This window comes from Erpetoichthys calabaricus, chromosome 4, assembly GCF_900747795.2.
Source record: "Erpetoichthys calabaricus chromosome 4, fErpCal1.3, whole genome shotgun sequence".
NCBI classification, from domain to species: Eukaryota; Metazoa; Chordata; class Cladistia; order Polypteriformes; family Polypteridae; genus Erpetoichthys; species Erpetoichthys calabaricus.
Window position 1 is genome coordinate 130845373 of NC_041397.2, and position 19470 is coordinate 130864842.

General features: G+C 34.4%; 1 protein-coding gene across 1 annotated transcript in view; it reads left to right on the forward strand.

Annotated features, from left to right (window-relative positions):
* Positions 1-19470, forward strand: part of LOC114650263 (X-linked retinitis pigmentosa GTPase regulator-like) — a 72204-nt gene that overhangs the window by 16979 nt on the left and 35755 nt on the right. The window contains exons 3-10 of the mRNA XM_051926616.1: positions 1014-1106; positions 2778-2840; positions 7215-7373; positions 9223-9372; positions 10724-10882; positions 14326-14481; positions 16196-16320; positions 18046-18237. Coding sequence (XP_051782576.1) covers positions 1014-1106; positions 2778-2840; positions 7215-7373; positions 9223-9372; positions 10724-10882; positions 14326-14481; positions 16196-16320; positions 18046-18237 — 1097 coding nt within the window. The remainder of the gene's footprint in view (positions 1-1013; positions 1107-2777; positions 2841-7214; positions 7374-9222; positions 9373-10723; positions 10883-14325; positions 14482-16195; positions 16321-18045; positions 18238-19470) is intronic.

The window sequence follows — 19470 nt, forward strand, 5'->3', positions numbered from 1 at the left end:
AAAAATTAAACCAGGAGTTAATTGCAAAAACATACACAATAAGACATACACAAAAGCATACTTCAACAAATTAAGAAAAGGAATACAATGCATCAGTAATGTTACTAAAGCAAGTTTAAACAAATTGAAACCAAGATAAAATGTGTAGAACACAACAAGGTTACCCAAAGGCAAGCTTAAATAAGTGGATCTTAAGGCTCTTTTCAGAAATATCCACGTATCCAGTGATATCACTTCTACAGGAAGAAAGTTCCACAATATTTTGGGGCCATTAAACACACAGCTTTTCTCTTTCAGTTTTTAGTCTGGTGCCCAGGACTGCTAACAAACCCTGATCATTGTAGTTAGTCTAACAGCTTCAGTATTTCTTTTGGAGACTTTCTGGTAGTAGAGAGTGACAAGCCTTATTCATTACTTGTGCTTTATAGCTTCAAGCCTTCAGTTATTATTTTAGACATTTTTATGTCCTGCATCTATGGGATAGCATTTTACATTTGTTGTACATTAGACTACTTTTGCCCTCAGTCTCAATTTGAATTCTGTCTAGCATCATATGTAGGAAAATAATTACATAAATGTTTTTTTTATTACTCCACAGGTAATTAAAACTATGATTTGTTTCATTATCATCCTTCTATGACATAATTACAGGATACTCAAAAGAGGATAATCAATGTTCCCTCTGTGAGGACTTTTGCGAAGAGTGTAGTAGTCTTAGAATGAGAAAATGAACATGGGTAGTCTCCTAAATTGAAGTTCCATGCACATTTTTCTTAAAATGCTACCTAGGTTTATTGCTGTTCTGGTAATTTTTGACTTCACAACATGTCTTTACATGGTGTGTCACCATGGTGCCACCTAATACTTATTTTTGCAGGCACACTTATTTTTTTCATTATGTCAAAAGACATGTACATGCTTCAGTAGAATTAGTCTGTCTTTATTATTGACTATTTAAAGAGATCCCTGCTGCTCTGTGTTTAATATATTATCTGTAATACATGTTTTTCCAGAAAATGGGAAATTGTACGTGTTCGGCAGTAACAACTGGGGCCAACTAGGATTGGGAACAAAGGACACAGTGTGCAAACCCACGTGTGTCAAAGGTTAGTTATTTACTAGATATATACAAATTTGGAATAATTATAACATTAAATGTTATTTTGATAAAGTAAGTAAATTAATGTTTTATTCAAATCAAATTATTGAGTGCTAATATGTACCAAATCATTAATGGTTGCATAAGGTTTTTACAACTGAATGTCCTTCCTGATGCTAACCCTCTCCGTTTATCCGGTCTTGGTATCTGCACATTTGGGCTTGTTTGGGGTGAACCTGCTTCTGTCCCGTAAAGCTGTGGTTGAAGACTTAAACTTCTGTAATAGTATTGTGCAATATCACAATAATCTAATGCTTTTAATTAAATTTTACTTTTTAATGCTTTTATTCCCCACAATCAGTGTCACTGTTACTTTTAGTTGATCTTATTTAGTTTAGTTGTCTAGGCTAAAAATATTTCTTAGCAATTTAGAAATATCTTAGCAATTTAGAAATATCTGCTTGCATTGCCATAGCCTTATTTATTTATTTATTTATTTTTTGCAGTTTTCTTTTTAATTCATTCTGTTACTGTATGTGGAGTTTGCTCCCTTAATCGTATCTAAATATTGGTGATTAGCAAGGGGCAGCCCAGACACAGCTGCAAACAACAAGGAATGCTAAATGAGAGAAATTACTTCCCTGCCTGTTTCACTTGTGAAGTAGCTTATTAAAAATATTTCTTACAAAAAGCAGAAAAGTCAATATGGCACTAAAGTAATTACTGTGCTTTAGCCTTCAACATTGTCAACATTTGGATACAATTAAGGAAAGGAACTTTAGAACAAGATTGAAATAAAATCAATATTCAAAAGAAACTGTTTCACTTTTATAAATATTTTGGTATTTCTTTGAAAAGGAGAACATAAAAAGTTCTACTCTGTAAACAATGGGATCAAATAAAAGTAAGACTGATGCACTTATTTTCACATTGGTTGGAATAAAAATCTGCAGCAACAGCAGTCTTGCAATGCTGAATTTGGGAATCACTGTTATAAAGACATTTATGTTAGTAAGATACAATTAGGGACCATAACAGTGACACTGCATGAAATCTTTAATGTATGTGGTTTGTTTGCAGCATTTGTCATGTTTTTGATAGTAATGGGGGCTGACATTACACAATTTACATTTGTTGTTGGGCAGCACTCTAGGTGCATATGTTATAATGTGTTTAATAAGAATAAATGGAATCATAGAATACTAATGCGGCTGAGGTGTTCTTGGTAGCTACTGGGACTGCCTCTTTGATGTCTGAGTACTACCCTTTCGTGTAAGCCCTGGGGAACATTTAGCATACTGCAGATATCATATCCTAGAGCTAAACTATTGACTGTGGTTAAGTTAAGGCTGAGGTGACCCATTTCTAATGTAACTTACACTAGGATAAAATATACAAATGGACATATGGGGTCTCCGAAAACAGCTTTTGACATTATAGAGTTTCTTGTTATTCATATATTCAAATAACTAAATAAATGTAAGGACTGATTACTTTTTATAACAACTACATTATATGTGCTGCAGGAGAAACATATTTAAAAAAAAAATATTATGTTCATACCTTATTTTTAACACTTTAGAATATAAAGCTACATCTGCTGCTTTAGAATTTTATATAGCTCAAGAAAAGTATAAGAATATTAAATCTAATATAATTGTGTTTTTTTTTTTTTTAGAATTAAAATCTGAAAGAGTGAAACTGGTTGCATGTGGGAGAAACCATACCATAGTTTGCACAGGTAATATTCTGCTTGTGAATCAAAACTGATAAACAACTTAATATATTAACTAGTTGTCATGCCATCTGATTGCACTCATTCATCACTGTGCATTTGACAGCAACATTCACATATCTACATTAAAGTTAAATTCCTTACAGTTGCAAGTGGTGATCTTTTTAATGTTATTTAGATAAGGTCTATAACTCGCTGCATCTCTTTGTCAGGGATTGTGCTTTTAATTGCTTTTGAATTTTTTGTGTTTTTAATTACTTTTCATCTAGATTTTACCTGTTTGGCATTTTATTTACTTTCGTTCATATTGGATGAGTTCAGTGCTTGAACCCTTCTATTTTCCCAATCAAACTTTTGTTTCTTTTAGTTATGTTAAACTTTCCTCTGGGTGTGCAAGGTTACCCACTTGAGCCTCAATTTGACTAAAAAAATGTTGTGGGCCAGGCTACTTATCCAATAATACAATATATTATAGTATTTGATAACTAAATGCAGTGGTCAGCATTGTACTGTATTGTTGTTGTCCTTGTTTTCCAGTTTAATTTTATTTCTCTTTCATATGATATTTTAAGTAGCCTGTCTAGATTATTCTTATTTTTACAATAAAGATTTATTTTTTGAAGTTATTTTTCTACAATTGTGTCATACATTCATTTGTTTTGTTATGCTTCTCCATAAGCTTATATTTGTAGACAATTGTTTTAAGAAGAAACTTTAAAACTTACCCAGTACATTAACTTCAAAACAGAGGATATTTATCTTTTTGAAAAGAACCCTTCATTGTTTTAGGTATACGTTTAAGACAACAAAATTAATTTGAAAATGATCCATTTTTATCACAGATTCTTGGCATTCTCTTTCTTGAGGAAAGGATGTTTGTTCTCTTTTTTATTCAAAGCTGCTGGTATGGTTGGAGTCTTCATGTAAACAGGAGGTGCCATAGCTGATTGGATGCAGTGGTATAGAATAATCTGGAAGTGAAACACATGTCTGTGGTTGTTTGCATTACATCCATCCATCCATTATCCAACCTGCTATATCCTAATACAGGGTCATGGGGTCTGCTGGAGCCAATCTCAGACAACACAGGGCACAAGGCAGGAACAAACCCCGGGCAGGGCACCAGCTCACCGCAGGGCTGCATTACATTTATTTTTAACTAAAATATGTTTTAAATTCATACCAGGACATGAAAAAAAAACCCAAATAAACAATAAAGAATTACAGTTTCTGTTGCTGCAATAGTGCAAGTACAACTTTAGCATTGTCTTGGCTAGCTTAAGTAACCACCCCTTCAGGGTGAAAATGTTTTGTGTATGCAGAAAAAGAAAGGAATGTAGAACAACAAAGCTGGACTTTTTAAAAAATGTGTAGAAATTAAGATGGCATACTTGTATTGCACCTGACCATTGTCCTTTGGAATAAGCAAAGCCATTATAATTTTTGTAATGGATAATAATGAATTGAATTTTTGAATAATGCCATTTTTTAAGTGCACATTTATGATTCATTTGTTTAAAATTGGATTTCTTTTTCTTTTTTTTTTTTTTACACTGATCAACAGAAGAAGACTGTTTTAATGTCAATGTGAAAACATATATCTGTAAAGTGGTCTAAATTAATTGCAAATATAAAACAGAAAATTAGTTAAATTAAAATGAATTAGTTAAATGGCCAGTAGTCATGTGGTTTAGATTATAGTGTTAAATGCATCAGCATGTGGAATGTCCAACACTTTGAAGAGTCACAGTAGTAGCCTAAACAACACAATAAAGACAAAAGAACACTCTAAGCAACTCCAAACAAAACACAAACACAAAAAAGTGTTTAAAAAGCCAGTGAATATCCCATGGAGTAAAGTTAAATCAATCATTAAAAAATGGAAAAAGTATAGTAAAGCTGTTAATGTGCCTAGAGCAGGCAATACACAAAAACTAAGTGACCGTGGAAGAAGAAGACTAGTAAGAGAGGCCACCAACAGACCTATGATAACTCTGAAGGGGCTGACCAAAATTGAGCTTTTGGCCATCAGATGCTACGTCTAACGTACTGTAGAAGAAACATTGCACATTATCAAAAATATATTCTCCCCACTGTGAAGCATAGTGTTGGCAGGATCATGCTGTGGGGATGCTTCTTTGCAGTCCGCGTTTGGAAGCTTATGAGGGTGAAGGTAAAATGATTGCAGCAAAATGCAGGGAAATCCTAAATGAGAACCTGATATGGTGTGCAAGAAACTTGTGCCACTAATGAAAATTTGTTTTCCAGCAAGGCAATGACTCCAAACATAGAGCCGGTGCTACAAAGGAGTAGCTAAAAAATGTCAGTTTTTTGGAGTGGCCAAGTAAGAGCCCAAAACTCACTCCAACTGAGAATTTGGGGCCGTTTACCCATGATTTCCATGCAACTTGACACAGGTTAAGCAATTTTGCAAAGAAAAACATTGAAAAATTGCAGTGTGTACATGAGCAAAGCCGACAGAGAACTATCCACACAGACTCAAGGCTATCATGGCTGCCAAAGGTGTATATACTAAATACTGACTTGAAGGCGGTGAATACTTGTGTGATCAATTATTTCATGTTTTAAATTTATAATTAAATTAGATCACTTTGCAGAGATCTATTTCCACTTTGATCCTTTTTCTGTTAATCAATGTCATAAAACCAAGTTAAATCTGCAGTGATTCAGTGTTGTATTATAATAAAATGTGAACACCTCCAAGGGGTAAATGCATTTGTGTGATTCAATCTCAAGACATATATCAGCACACAAGAAAATTATTGGCTTCAACACGGTCATCTTGTTTAAAATTGAAGGCTTTTGTTTCCTTTTTCTTCTCTAATTTTACTAGCTGCAGTTTTATTTTACAAATAGTTTCACTAAATACTACACCTTTCTGGGGAAAATAAATGTATGACACAATTGTAAAATATAACCCATGTCAAGTCCTTGATAAGTAAATGGTGGTCATAGAGTAATGAGGGCAAAATGCAAGCAAAATTCTATATTGTATAATACTGTACATATACAGTCTAGTCAGGAAATATCTGGAGACCAATTTGTCTGTGTTAACTTGGAAGGTGTACTTAAAAATGTCAATAAAGAGGTTACTGTTTCTTTTCTGCCTGTTATTTGCATTATTTTTAAAGTATTTTGCTAAGTTACTGAAATGATATATTTTTTTACACTTCAAGCAGGGAAAACGTATTTTAAATTCTTTACTAAATCACTTAAAATATTTTTTCCTTATTCACCTTTGTAGGAGTTTGTATAGAGGCTGATTTTTTTTTTTTTTTGCTTTAATTTCTATGGTTTTGTTTCATTGCACAAATCCCTTGCACATTTAAATTAAAAGCTGAACGTCTACAGTTTACTGTTTAGGTTAGTGTCAGATATTTTTAAAAGTATAAATGTATTATCTTCCATTAGTTAACATAAAGTAGTTAACATAGGGTGCTAATGAAAAGCTTTATAATTGCTGTTTTTTTCTTTATGAGGTTTTGAAATTTTTATTTCTTTAATGAATGAGCTTCATCACAGATTTTCAATTGCTGAATTTGGAAGGAAAATAGTTCATTCATTCATTCATTCATTTTCTAAATCAATGTATTACAAAACAGGATCCCCTGAGTGGGATAACAGTTTATCACTGGACACACTCACATATGTGCTTATCCTTACTGGATCAATTAAAAAGCAAAGAAAGATGTTAGATAGTACCATATTTACATAAAGAATAGATTGTTACCACTAAACAGCTAGTTCTGCACACATGACATAGACAGAGTAATTTACTGAATATTAATGTAAATATAAACAATGTTTATAGTATAAACTAATTAATCAGGGTACATTATAGAAACGTGAATAAACCATTTATTTTCAGAATAAATATGAAATGTTTATGATATAAGTTTATTCTTTTAAGAGATAAAAATGGAGGCCCATTGAGAAGCTTTTATGATGTAATACGTTCTGCATGGATCTTTTACACATAAGCACAAACCTTTCCCTCCCAATTAATTAGCAGTACATGAAATTAACATTAAAAAACTGTCAACAATTGTTGATTGTTCATTTTGAAGTTTTTGTTTTTGAAACATGTCCTGCCTTCTTTTGGTCTACTCATCTGTGTAGCCTTTCTCTCTGTTTTGTTTTGTAAAATGTGCTGTAAAGTGAATGCCTACTTAACTTGAAAAAATAGGTTTTATACCAGTGTATGAAAATAAGTAATATACTTCTTGCTTAGGGATTTCATTGCTGAGCTTGCTGCTTAAGAAACAGCAGTGTACGTTTTTGGAAATAAGAAAAATGTGGTGGTTTGCTGGTTCCTGGTGAAGTTTTTCAGAACTACTAAAAGGATTTCTTTTCTTTCAGAACAGTGTAAAATATATGCATGTGGTGGTAATAATGAAGGGCAGTTGGGTCTAGGTGACGCTGAGGAGAGAGACTCTTTCCATCAAATAAAATTCTTTACGGGAAAATTGAAAATTAAGCAACTTGCAGCAGGATCCAACATCTCTGCAGCATTAACAGGTTAAACTTTTAATTTTTGGTAGTCATTTTTAATTTTATATAAATACATGCTTTGATTATACTTTGTTGTTTATACTTTGTCAAGTGCATATCTGAAATTATGTTTTTTATTAACTTTTAAATTTGATATGTTACCCCCTTTTATGCTGTATATTTCACATGGGCATTGTTTTAGACTCTTCTGTTTTGAAAAAAATGCTATAGTTCTGATTTAAATGGGGAACTGTGAAGAGTGCATAGATGAGAAATTATAGGTGAAATCATACATACTCTTTCTGTTTACTTCTCATTACCCATTAAATGAGTTTAAAACAGTAAATCTCACACTTTACTACAATAATTCACTTTAGTTAATTGTATTCTTATAAATTATATTTGCAGTTATAAGTCTTATCTATGTTTACATTTATAAACAGAGCTGAGTTAAAGTAAAGGTCCAAATTACTGTACATGTAATATAAAATCACAGTACAAAATTTACCTATTAATGTGTATATTGGTTTACATTTTTTGAATACAAATTATGCTCTTAAAGCAACAAAATTACAACAGAATAGAGAAAAACAAAATTCTTGTAGTAATAACTCACTGTCTTAGGTGAGAAGACAGGCAAGCTCCACTACAAGCATTTCACAATACATCAAGGCACAGTCAAATGCCTGTGATTTCCACAGACTATTAAAGTCTCACACTGGGTTCATCATGAGCAATAACAGAGCCACTGTAGGATTCTATTACACGATCAGAATGGTTAACGTGGCGGAAACGAGGGACATGAACAGAGTTGCAAATATGAGCCAGTAAAACTGACCAGTATAGCCATGGTAAGCACTACGAGCAGTGTCATTAGCAACTCACAGAAGAGTGTATTATACAGTATTTAAATCATAAGTGCTCAGTCTTGATTGTTAAATTCTAATACAGTACATTATTCCAGAGTTTGTGGCCCCTTTTAACTAAAGGCTGCACCACTTGTATTAGTTTAATTTATCCTTGAAATGTTAAGCAGAGTTGCATCTTGTGATTATCAGTGCATGATCTGGAGTAGACATCACAGGTTCTGCCAGGAATGTTGGAATGTAACTTTGTATATCAAAATGAGGAGTTTAAAATTGGCTTTAACCTGAGCTGCATCTGAATTTATCCATTTAAGATCTGGAGCTGTATGTTCATATTTCCTAGCTCAACTAACCAAACAAAAAATGATAATCATTCTACTTGCAAATATTTACCTAACTATACATTCATTTGTGGTGGGGAAGTGAAATAGTACTCTAAAGAGGGAGTTATTAATATGTAGTACTAATAAATAAATCACTTTTTTACTTATGGCCCCACAGGCTATTTTAGCATCTACAGGCTAGCAGGATCAGTATCCCTCGCCATTGTAATTATGTGGAATTTTTTCCAAATTAACAAAGAGAGAGCAGTATTTGGTTTATACACGTCTAGTTAATTGTCATGGTGTGTGGGTAACATCATTTTATTTAATAATTTGATATGTAATAAATGAGTTTGTGAAGGGCACATTGTGCAAATGTAAGTGCTTTTCAAACAAAAATAAGAAAACAGTTTTAAAGCTGTGGTTTACCTAGTGGTGCTAAACTAACATTTTGAGAACATTTTATTCATATCCTGTGGATTTACAGTTGCATTCCTGAGTGCGTTGAATACAATATAACTTGTAGCTGTCTAAAACCTGTGGAGTAAATGAACTCAATGGAGAAGATAATGTTTCTAATTTTTCCTGGTTGAATCTTTTCTGTATTTCAACTTAACATATTGTATTGTACTATATATTTTATACATGTTTTCATTTGTATTGTATTTCTTATCCTTTTAAACTTAGATGATGGGAAGCTTTATATGTGGGGTGACAATTCAGAAGGTCAAATTGGCTTGGGCAATGAGAGTGGTGCTTATGTTCCTCAAAAACTAGACATTAATAAAAAAGTGACGTGGGTTTCCTGTGGCTACTATCACTCAGCTTTTGTAACAGGTATAGTTAATTTAAATAAATGGGATTATTTTAAACAGGATCTATAGTAAGTTTTGAATGTTTTCTGTATGTATTTTAAGAACATTTTAAGCATTTTTACAATTTTTACTGCAAATGTAATATAATTTTTGAAATCTCTAAAATATTAATGTATGAAACAGTTCAATTCAACAATTTAAGATTACTAGCTGTGCTACCCTTCTAAGACAGTTTGAAATATAAATAATCAGCATAGACCTCAGCATTAACATTTGCAGTGCACTGTGCAATTTGTTTGTCTCAGTTATATGCCATTTGGTATGGGATTTGTAAAAGCGGTGTATATGTTTGTGATACGCCATCTCGTGGAAAAGACAAATGCAATGCATTTTACTACTAAAAATATTTGTGATGTGCCATCTTTTGAGATGGCAGTGATAGAGTAACCAAATGGACACACACACACACTTATATCCTTTTACTAAGGTGGACTTTTAGATTATTATGTGGACAAATTGTTTAAAACTTTTGAGGCAAATATAAGGTCAAATGACACCAAGAGGACATACTATCTATCAGACTAGCTAGCTTCAGAATTCAGTATTGTGCATTTTGTATTGTTTAAGTATATCCTTCAAGTTAGACATTTGCATAGACGTCAAAATATAATGCATTTTTAACTTAATAAGGTTAGATTTCAACTACTTTTCTATTGGATAAACATTAAAATGAATACTTGGATAATTAAACTGCATTTTATACAGTAGTTTGTTTGGATGGTTGTTTTTTTAAACAAAAAAATTCTGTAAACTGCTTCCAGTTAATTTTGTGATCTGTTTTGACATTTCTCACAGATTCAAAACTAACATATAATATAAAGAATATGACACAAGAGTTGCTTTTAAAAGAAAAATTAGTGTAATGTGCTTTAGTGCTTGATAAAAAATCATCATTTTATAAGCATTCATGATGTTAAAATATGAAGTAACATAAATATGTGTAACAAGAGATAGGAGGCAAGAAAGCAATGGAATTTCTGTTTTTAGCCTAAAGAGTGAAACCAAACCTCCTTCACTTAGTGAGATCTTTCTAACCATTCAACAAATTGCCTTATTAAGTTTCACACCTCATAGAATTTTGGCCTGAAGTCATAGAAAATGAGCTGCTCTCTTTCTTGAAATAACAGTATGAGAGGAGCTTGAGGTGTACTGCCTTATAGATCTAAATAATAATTTCCCATATTGTACCCCATCTTGTTCCATTTGTGTAATAAAAAATATATTATACTTTGATGTAATAGCTTTGTAATAGCTTTGTTTGATGTCTTGTGATAGTGTAAGCTTTTAACATTGATTGATTTGATTTGTTGTAGCTGATGGAAAGCTATACACATTTGGAGAGTCTGACAATGGAAAGCTTGGGTTACTCCCTGAGCAATTAAGTAACAACAGAGTTCCACAGATTGTGCATGGAGTTTCTGATAGAGTTAAACAAGTTGCCTGTGGAGGAGGCCACACAGTAGCACTTTCAGGTGAGTAAAAATGCTGCAAAATATATCATTCCTGTGGTTGTGATGAGACATGCCATATTATAGGAGCATTGGGTGCAAGGCAAGTCCCAGCCCTGCACAATACAATGCAGTCATTACCACCAGGCCAATTTGTTGTCATTAATCAACTTAATGTGTTAAAAAAAAAAAACACACACACACAAAAAAGTGTCATTACACAGACTCTACACCAGTGCTTCTTAAACTGTGGCTCTTGTGATGTCTGAATTTGAGTCCCACAGAATCGTGAATCAAAATACTGAATGGAAAAGGATTGAGAATGCTTTGCGGAATGCTTTGTGATGTGTCGTCATGGGCAAGGGGAAAATGACACCTCATTCAGTGAAAGAGCATCTCCCCCTAGCCTCCTTCCCCATAGAATTAAGATTCGTGGTGAATCTCCAAGCGTAAAGGAATGGCAGTCAGTGACAAATTTTTAAGGGGGGGGGGGGGGGAATGGTTCCCCCAGATGATGTTCTGCAGCTATTGTGGCACGCAAAGATGCATGAAAGTTTAAGAATCATTGCTCTAAACCAGTGGTTTCCAAACTCGCTCCTGGGGACCCACTGTGGCTGCAAGTTTTCATTCCAACCAGATTCACAATTGGTCAGTGGCGTGCTGAGGCTAGAAGATGCCAGAGGCAAACTCCTTGATTGTATGCCCCCTAAGGTGAGGTGCTGTCAAAGTGAGTGGTAAAGAAGGCATATTAAATAAGAAATGAACACTTTATTCAAATTAAATATTCATTTAAGTTCGTTTCCCCAAATTAGATCTCCTGTCCGAAAACAATTGTACTTCAGTAATCCCTCGCTATATCGCGCTTCGCCTTTCGCGGCTTCACTCTATCGCGGATTTTATATGTAAGCATATTTAAATATATATCGCGGATTTTTTGCTGGTTCGCGGATTTCTGCGGACAATGGGTCTTTTAATTTCTGGTACATGCTTCCTCAGTTGGTTTGCCCAGTTGATTTCATACAAGGGACGCTATTGGCAGATGGCTGAGAAGCTACCCAACTTACTTTTCTCTCACTCTTGCGCTGACTTTCTCTGATCCTGACGTAGGGGGATTGAGCAGGGGGGCTATTCGCACACCTAGACGATACGGACGCTCGTCTAAAAATGCTGAAAGATTATCTTCACGTTGCTACCTTCTGTGCATCTGCTTCGTGAAGCGACATGCTGCACGGTGCTTCGCTCTGTTAAAAGCTCGAAGGGCACGTATTGATTTTTAATTGTTTGTTTTTCTCTGTCTCTCTCTCTGCTCCTGACGCATGGGGTGTGAGCTGCTGCCTTCATTGTAACTACTTTGTGCCGCTGTGCTTCACATACTTAAAAGCCAAACAGCCCTATTGATTTGTTTGCTTTCCTCTGTCTTTATGACAGTCTCTGCTCCTGACGCGCACTCCTTTGAAGAGGAAGATATGTTTGCATTCTTTTAATTGTGAGACGGAACTGTCATCTCTGTCTTGTCATGGAGCACAGTTTAAACTTTTGAAAAAGAGACAAATGTTTGTTTGCAGTGTTTGAATAATGTTCGTGTCTCTCTACATCCTCCTGTGTTTCTGCGCAAATCTGTGACCTAAGCATGACAATATAAAAATAACCATATAAACATATGGTTTCTACTTCGCGGATTTTCACCTTTCGCGGGGGGGTCTGGAACGCAACCCCCGCGATGGAGGAGGGATTACTGTACTTCATTTTTTACATCATCTGTGAGGAATTCCTTTTCAATGCTGATTAAAGCCAGGTTGGTCAGATGCTCTTGTGACATTGAAGATCGATTAATTTCAGTTTTGAAAATGCGATGGTGAGCAGTAATCTGTACGCAATGCAAATCGTGGGAAAGACATCCCTTCCAAACTGTACTAACCTGCACTGGAGAGTATCCTTAGGATCGGGGGAACTGTATTCCCCCAGTTCGAAGGAGTGCCACATTTTGTCATATAATTGAAATGCTGTCATATCATTATTATAGTAATCTACAAAGGCTGAATATTCCTCTTTTAATCTCTCTCTTTCTTTTTCGTCTTCAATTGTGACTGAATGTAAATCCAGAATAAATGAAAAAGCGGTTTCAAAGGTCTTGAAGATGAACACTGCGGTCTTCAATTTCTATTTTCAGTTGGTTCATAATCTCTACCATAACTCTATTCATTTCTTGCCGTGCTGTCAGTCCACTATCTCCTGCTGATTCTCCCTACGCGAGCACTTCTAGTGCTTAGAAGTCATAGTGCTTAACTGAGAATGAGTTATAATAATTTAAACGTGTTCATATTAAATTAAAATCATTTTCAAAACAGAGCTGTCCTAGAGAGCAACACTCTTTGGATTGGATAACCTGATATGGATGCCCGGGGCCGTCGCCTCCCCCTCTGCACTGCAATCGGTGATAATAATCGATAACAACTGATCTCATTTAATTAGCTGGCCATATTTTTTACTCTTCTCTTATTCTACATTCAGAAAAAAGCAACAGTATGGTTTTTACATTTATAAGAACTTTGGAAATACAGTATTTCTACTTTGTTCTAAAGCTAAAAATGCTTAACCCTCTTTTGTTATTTTCCTATGTGGTTTGCTCCCTTCATTTAACCCTAATAGTGACAGGTAACAACCAGCACAGCAGACACCCGGGATGATGAAAGCAGAAATGACTTCAGTGTAAGACTCGCTAATTAATAAATAATCAGAACACTGGGAAAAGCAGAATGAAAATTAGATTAAAAATACTGTTAACGACTTAAAAGAATATATTCCCCATATAATTGCTTATTACATTTTATTAAAAATCTACCAAACATAGTTTGTAATTTCTACAGTGACTCCAAAACACAGAAACTAGGAAATAATGACTCACTTGATTAGGCTAAGAGTCCAATGCAATGAAAAACGGAAGTTGTTTGGAACAAAAACCTGCAGCCACAGTGGGTGTCCAGGATCGAGCTTGGGAACCACTGCTCTAAACAGTACCAGTACTTTGGAGGTTTAAAGCAACACTATTCTATTGCACCAGCACCAATATTTTATTATTTTTGTTGAACTTTAGCTGTGTAATGTTTATCCATCCAAGATTGGTTTCTGTTTTATACAAGATGTTTCCCAATGGACTATTGTTCCCCACAGCCTTGTTTTTATGAATAATAAGTTTGAAAACGTAATTAATAGTTATGATTTTGATTAACATTAGATGATTATCAAAGCCAGCTACTCTGCTTGGAAAACAATAAGAGAATCTAAAGGGGGTGGTATTTGTTTTACAGAACTTTCAAGACAGCATGATTGCATTCACAATTATAAAGCAAAAAATTAAACTTCAAGTCATATTTATATTTTCAAAACAAAATGTTTTATGCATAGAAACATCTTATTACATTGAAAGGTAATTAAGCATCTTCCACCTTACTTTTTCTCTTTTGAAGATGATGATGTATACACATTTGGCTTTGGTCAGTATGGACAATTAGGTCATGGCACTTTTACTTTTGAGTCCTCCTTACCAAAAACTGTGTCACACTTTCAGAAGAAAAAAGTGAAACGGGTAGCATGTGGGGAGAACCATACAGCTGTAATCACCGGTAAGGCTCTTTCTAAAATGTTCTTATTATTCTGATTGCATTTATTTTTTAATGTTACATTTAACATGACATTAGGATCCCAATCAAAAACTATGAAGCAGTGGAAAACTGAGTCTACTTCAGTTTATGCTACATTCTATATGTGTCTACTTCAGTATGTGCTGGGAGTTTTAATCTATTGTAATATTGTGATAACTCCTGTTACTAGGTGTCTAATTCTTGTCTGCCTAGTAGCATTTATTTGATAATTATGCACAAGACTCGTCATATGTATCAGTTGTTGGTTAGCAGCTAGTAGACAGAGCGTTTGTTTACTTTATTTTACATTTTTAATTCTAGTCATAGTCATATTGATCTTACTCCTGTTTTTCTATTACAATTTGAATTTGTAAAAATTATAAAAATTTGCAAGCATTTTTAAACAGGGTTCACATGGTGTTTGTAAACATTACATGTAGCCAAGGCTTATTGTTATTTTAAATTATTTTTCTAAAAATTATTATTTTGTTTGTCATTTAAATGTTATTATACAGTATACAAGATGTTATTAAATGTGAAAGATCTGTCATAATTTGTTTTGATTTTACTCTTTATATGAGCAAAGTTAAAATATATTAAATAACCACATTAAATAATCAACATATCAACAGTGTTTTTACCATTCTAGTAGCCTTCCTTTGGCACATTCTAATTGGCAGGTTTGAGGAGCATAATTAATACATTTAGGTAGCAGAAGAGAAATACATTATATTCGTATGATGGCAGGCATCTGTGTGGACAGCCAGAAATAAACTATCCTAGAAATGCTCCAGTAAAGAAGGATAAACAAAAAAAAAACTCTTCAACAAACAAGAAACTGTATTAAGACAGGGCCAGTCTCTGTAATATGAGTAGCAGAGGTTGACATCATACCTGCAATATTCTTCTTTTTTTGTTTGAAAAAAGACCACTGAATGTCACACACCAGCACATCCATGCTGCATTCGATTATGCCCTTGCCTTGTCACACTCTTATGGGAATAAAAAGTTGATTTCTGGTATGTTGTAATACCTGGTTGATTATGGGGTTCCTCTCTACAAATTGAATAGCTTGACCATTGTAAATCTTTGAATATGCTTCAAGTAACATTATTTTGTGATCTTGAACAATATCTTTTTTGTCATGAGTACTTGATAGCTCAAAGTTGACAGCATATACTGATTACACACTTCTTCTTATTTTTTTTAATAGACTCTGGTATTATTCTTACGAGTATGAAAAGTCTGCATTCCAGCTTAGACTATGCATCTCCCCCATTCTAAGATTTTTTTTCTAACTTACCATTTGTAGTGGCATAGGCATCCATATTAATTCTCTGCAGAATTCTGTAGCCCCCAAATTCTATCACTCCCTTATTGGCCAACCTTTGTAAACCCAGATCTGTTGATCGAATAAAGATTTTTTGATACATTCCTGGGTGCAAGGAAATTTACTAGATTTGTTTAATTTACTTTTCATACTTCTAGGCCTAAAACACAAATGCATAGAATCAGGCTATTGTCCTTTCAAGGCCTCCAAATATCTATACCATTTGTAGGGTATCTCATTAATGTCACCATAAAATAAGGATATACTATTTTGTGGAAGTAGTAACAGATATTGGTTATCCTATTTTCACTGAAGAATGATATCTACTTATGAAAATTCATTTTTATATTTGATCACATTTTGTAGAAAATGGTCTTCTGTATACATTTGGAGATGGGCGACATGGCAAGCTTGGTCTTGGAGATGAAAACTTCACTAACCAGTTCAAACCCACTTTATGCTCTAGATTTATGAAATATTCAGTGTTGCTGGTAAGAATGTGTTTTTCTTTTGTGCATAATATTCTGAATAATTGAATTTTATGCACATGATTTACTCCATCTTCACTTCAAATATTTTATTTTCAGTTGTTATTTTATGTTACTGTTTTCTTAATTTGACAAATAAACATTAACATTTGGTTGATTCTGGTAGAGTGCCAGATTACCCAACTAAATAAGGTAAATACAGTGAAAGATACACTGAAATGTAATTTTAGCACATTTTAGTTTTCAAAATGAGCAGCATTAGGAGAGTTTTGATTGTACAGTATATTGTAGGACCTAAGGAATATAATACAGAGAACACATAATATTTGATAGCATTTTCCAAGGTATTTTCAATATTTTTGGTGAGCTGTGTGTCTTTTGTATGGTGTGGGAAGCAGCCCAGACACAGACAGGCAGACATCATTTTGTCACCCAACACACATTTTTTACAAGTATTTACAGATAATGCTCACACACAACCCAGTGCCGCAGCACCAATCACCTCAAAAGTTCAGGCCCTTTCACAATGCCTTCTCTCTCAGGACCACCTCCATTCCTCTCCTTTGACTTCCGTCCTCTTCCACCCGACTCCAGCCTTGAATGAAGGGAGGCAGCCACTTTTATGTTCCCCCGGATGTGCTCCAGGTGTGTTCCGGCAATCATCCACCGACACGCCCCAGTGTGGCGGAAGTGCCAGGGCATCTGGGCGCCCCCTGGCGGTGACTACGGGCCCCTACAGGGTTGAGCTTCAAAGCTCTGTACCCGTGGCCCCCAAAGCAACCAGGGCGGTTGCCCCCTCATGGTCTGGAGGAGGCGCAAGCCCTCCTTCGGTCCTCCTGGGCATCCCGGCTGGGTACCACCCCCAGCCGCGTGCCACAATGGCTCTATACTCCCTGACAAACAGCTTTCTATACTTGTACCCAGCTTCTAGTACACAAACACACAAACCTCAAACCAAGCCAGTGAACAAAATACATAATTATAAGAGACTGAATAGTACTTACTTTGCCTTTTAATGTTTGATTAACATCACACATACAACTGACCTTAGAAATAAGTTGATATCATAATTATTTTTGGAATCTTGATTCTAGCAATTGAAACTGAAAGTAGGTTAACTTTGCTGTGCTCTTAACTCTTCAACTCTGTCCCAATGTCTTGGTTTACAGAAAATACACTCAAATGTTAGTTAGAATTTCTGAAGAACAGTCTGGTGTTAAAACATATAGACAGATGAACAGTAAAGAGAAGGATGATGCCCTTTTTTATCATCTTAATCAAATAATGTTTACAAAATGAGTCCATAAGCGATGCAGCTCCCCATAAAGGCCTTTCATGTCCCCGCCTTTCTCTGTAAGCAGAAAATGCTTGCAAGTTTAATTATATAAAAACATCTTCTGATAAGCTTTCACATTTTTCTTGTTTCATAGTTTGCTTCTTTATGTTTACGCTTCAAAAACAATACTCATATAATTTAAAAAAGTAATTCTCCGATAGCATGTATTTCTGGTTCAAGATCAAATAATGTGTATAATTACAAACAAAATGTATGCATAAATATAAAAATATAGTATTAATCACAGAAATGTATTGATTTTTGATTATATTTTCATTATATCAGTACATTGTGTTTGGCCAAATGACCTGATATTCAAATGTCTGTGGACTTCATATTATAATGCATTGTGCAATTAATCCTAGTTTCCTCCTTTATTGCATTTCTTTAAGGTTGCTTGTGGAGGATGCCACATGCTTGTTCATGTTGTCCCAAGACCTAAAGATGCTGAACCTGTCATTATCCAGCATGATGAAATAAATGACAACTATATTCAAAAGTCTTATATTGAGTTCAAAGGGGACACTGCTTCACCCGGTACTCTACGGAGGACATTATCTGCACGTGACAGACGAAGGGAAAGGGTTTGTATATGTAATTTTTTTTATTAATTTTTTTATATTTATATAAAAAAGAAAATAAATACACAAGTCTATACATATAACTAGCAGTAAATGATGATTTCAATTTTTATTTATTGTATTTTACTTTTTATTTTCATTTTAATAATACTAAATTTATTCTTTTTATCATGTTTTTCAAAAAAACTAATGGAAAATGAGGCCATATGAAACTTTATGCCATAATAATAAAAAGAGCAGGACAGTAACACATACATGCAACTGTTAAAAACGCACTGTCCTAAAATAATTATTCAGAATTTTCTTTTATGTTATGTTGCTAGATAATTTGACCAGTGATATGTTGATGATTACTTGGTTTCTATAAAATGTTTGACAAGAATAGATCAACATTAATATACAGTACCTTTGACACATTGTTTCCAGTACTTGGGCATCTGTTTTAAGTTACTTTCTTATGATTTATTTGTTTTGTAGTTTGTCTTATTTTTTTAAAAGTTTCATTAAAAACATTTCCACAGCGGGATTGAGTAAATATGTTTAGACAATGTACATTGGGGAGTAGATGTATTGTTTAGTTTTATAGGTAGTGTGAGCAGCAGTGTGGTTTTTTAAATTTTAAACATATAATTTAGTTTCAGCATGTTCATTTGAATCTGCTGGGAAGCAACACTTTCTGGTGGTTTTATGCGTTATGGAGTACTTCAAGCAAAAGTTGTGTGCTTCTGTACACTGAATTAATTCTGCCATGTGATTTTCACTTAAAATGGTGTTGAGAATGAAGGGAACTTGTGAAGCTCTAATACCTGTGGTGGATATGGAGAGTATTCTTGGTGTTTTGATCATGACCATGTGGATGATCCATCCATTACTGTAGACAGACATGTGGGGCAGCTATACTTTGGTGCATTTTGCAGTATACAGGGAGTCCTCGGGTTACAACGTCTCGACATACAACATTTCGAGTTTACAACGCTCACTCCCATAAAAACTTAAAAAAATTGAGACATGAGTGTTTCAGCTTACGCCATTAGTGTCGTACTTACAGACTACGTGTGCAAACTAGTTTGGTTGCGCGCAGCGGAAGAATACGCAGTAGCGCAGCGTATGAGTGAGGGAGTTGGTGAACTAGTTTGGTTGTGCGTGGAGGAAGTGTTCCGTTTGTGTGGCTTTGTTTGGCGACTTTGTAGCTCTTATCATGGCTTCTAAACGAAAGTCAGAGTCTGCAGATGGTAG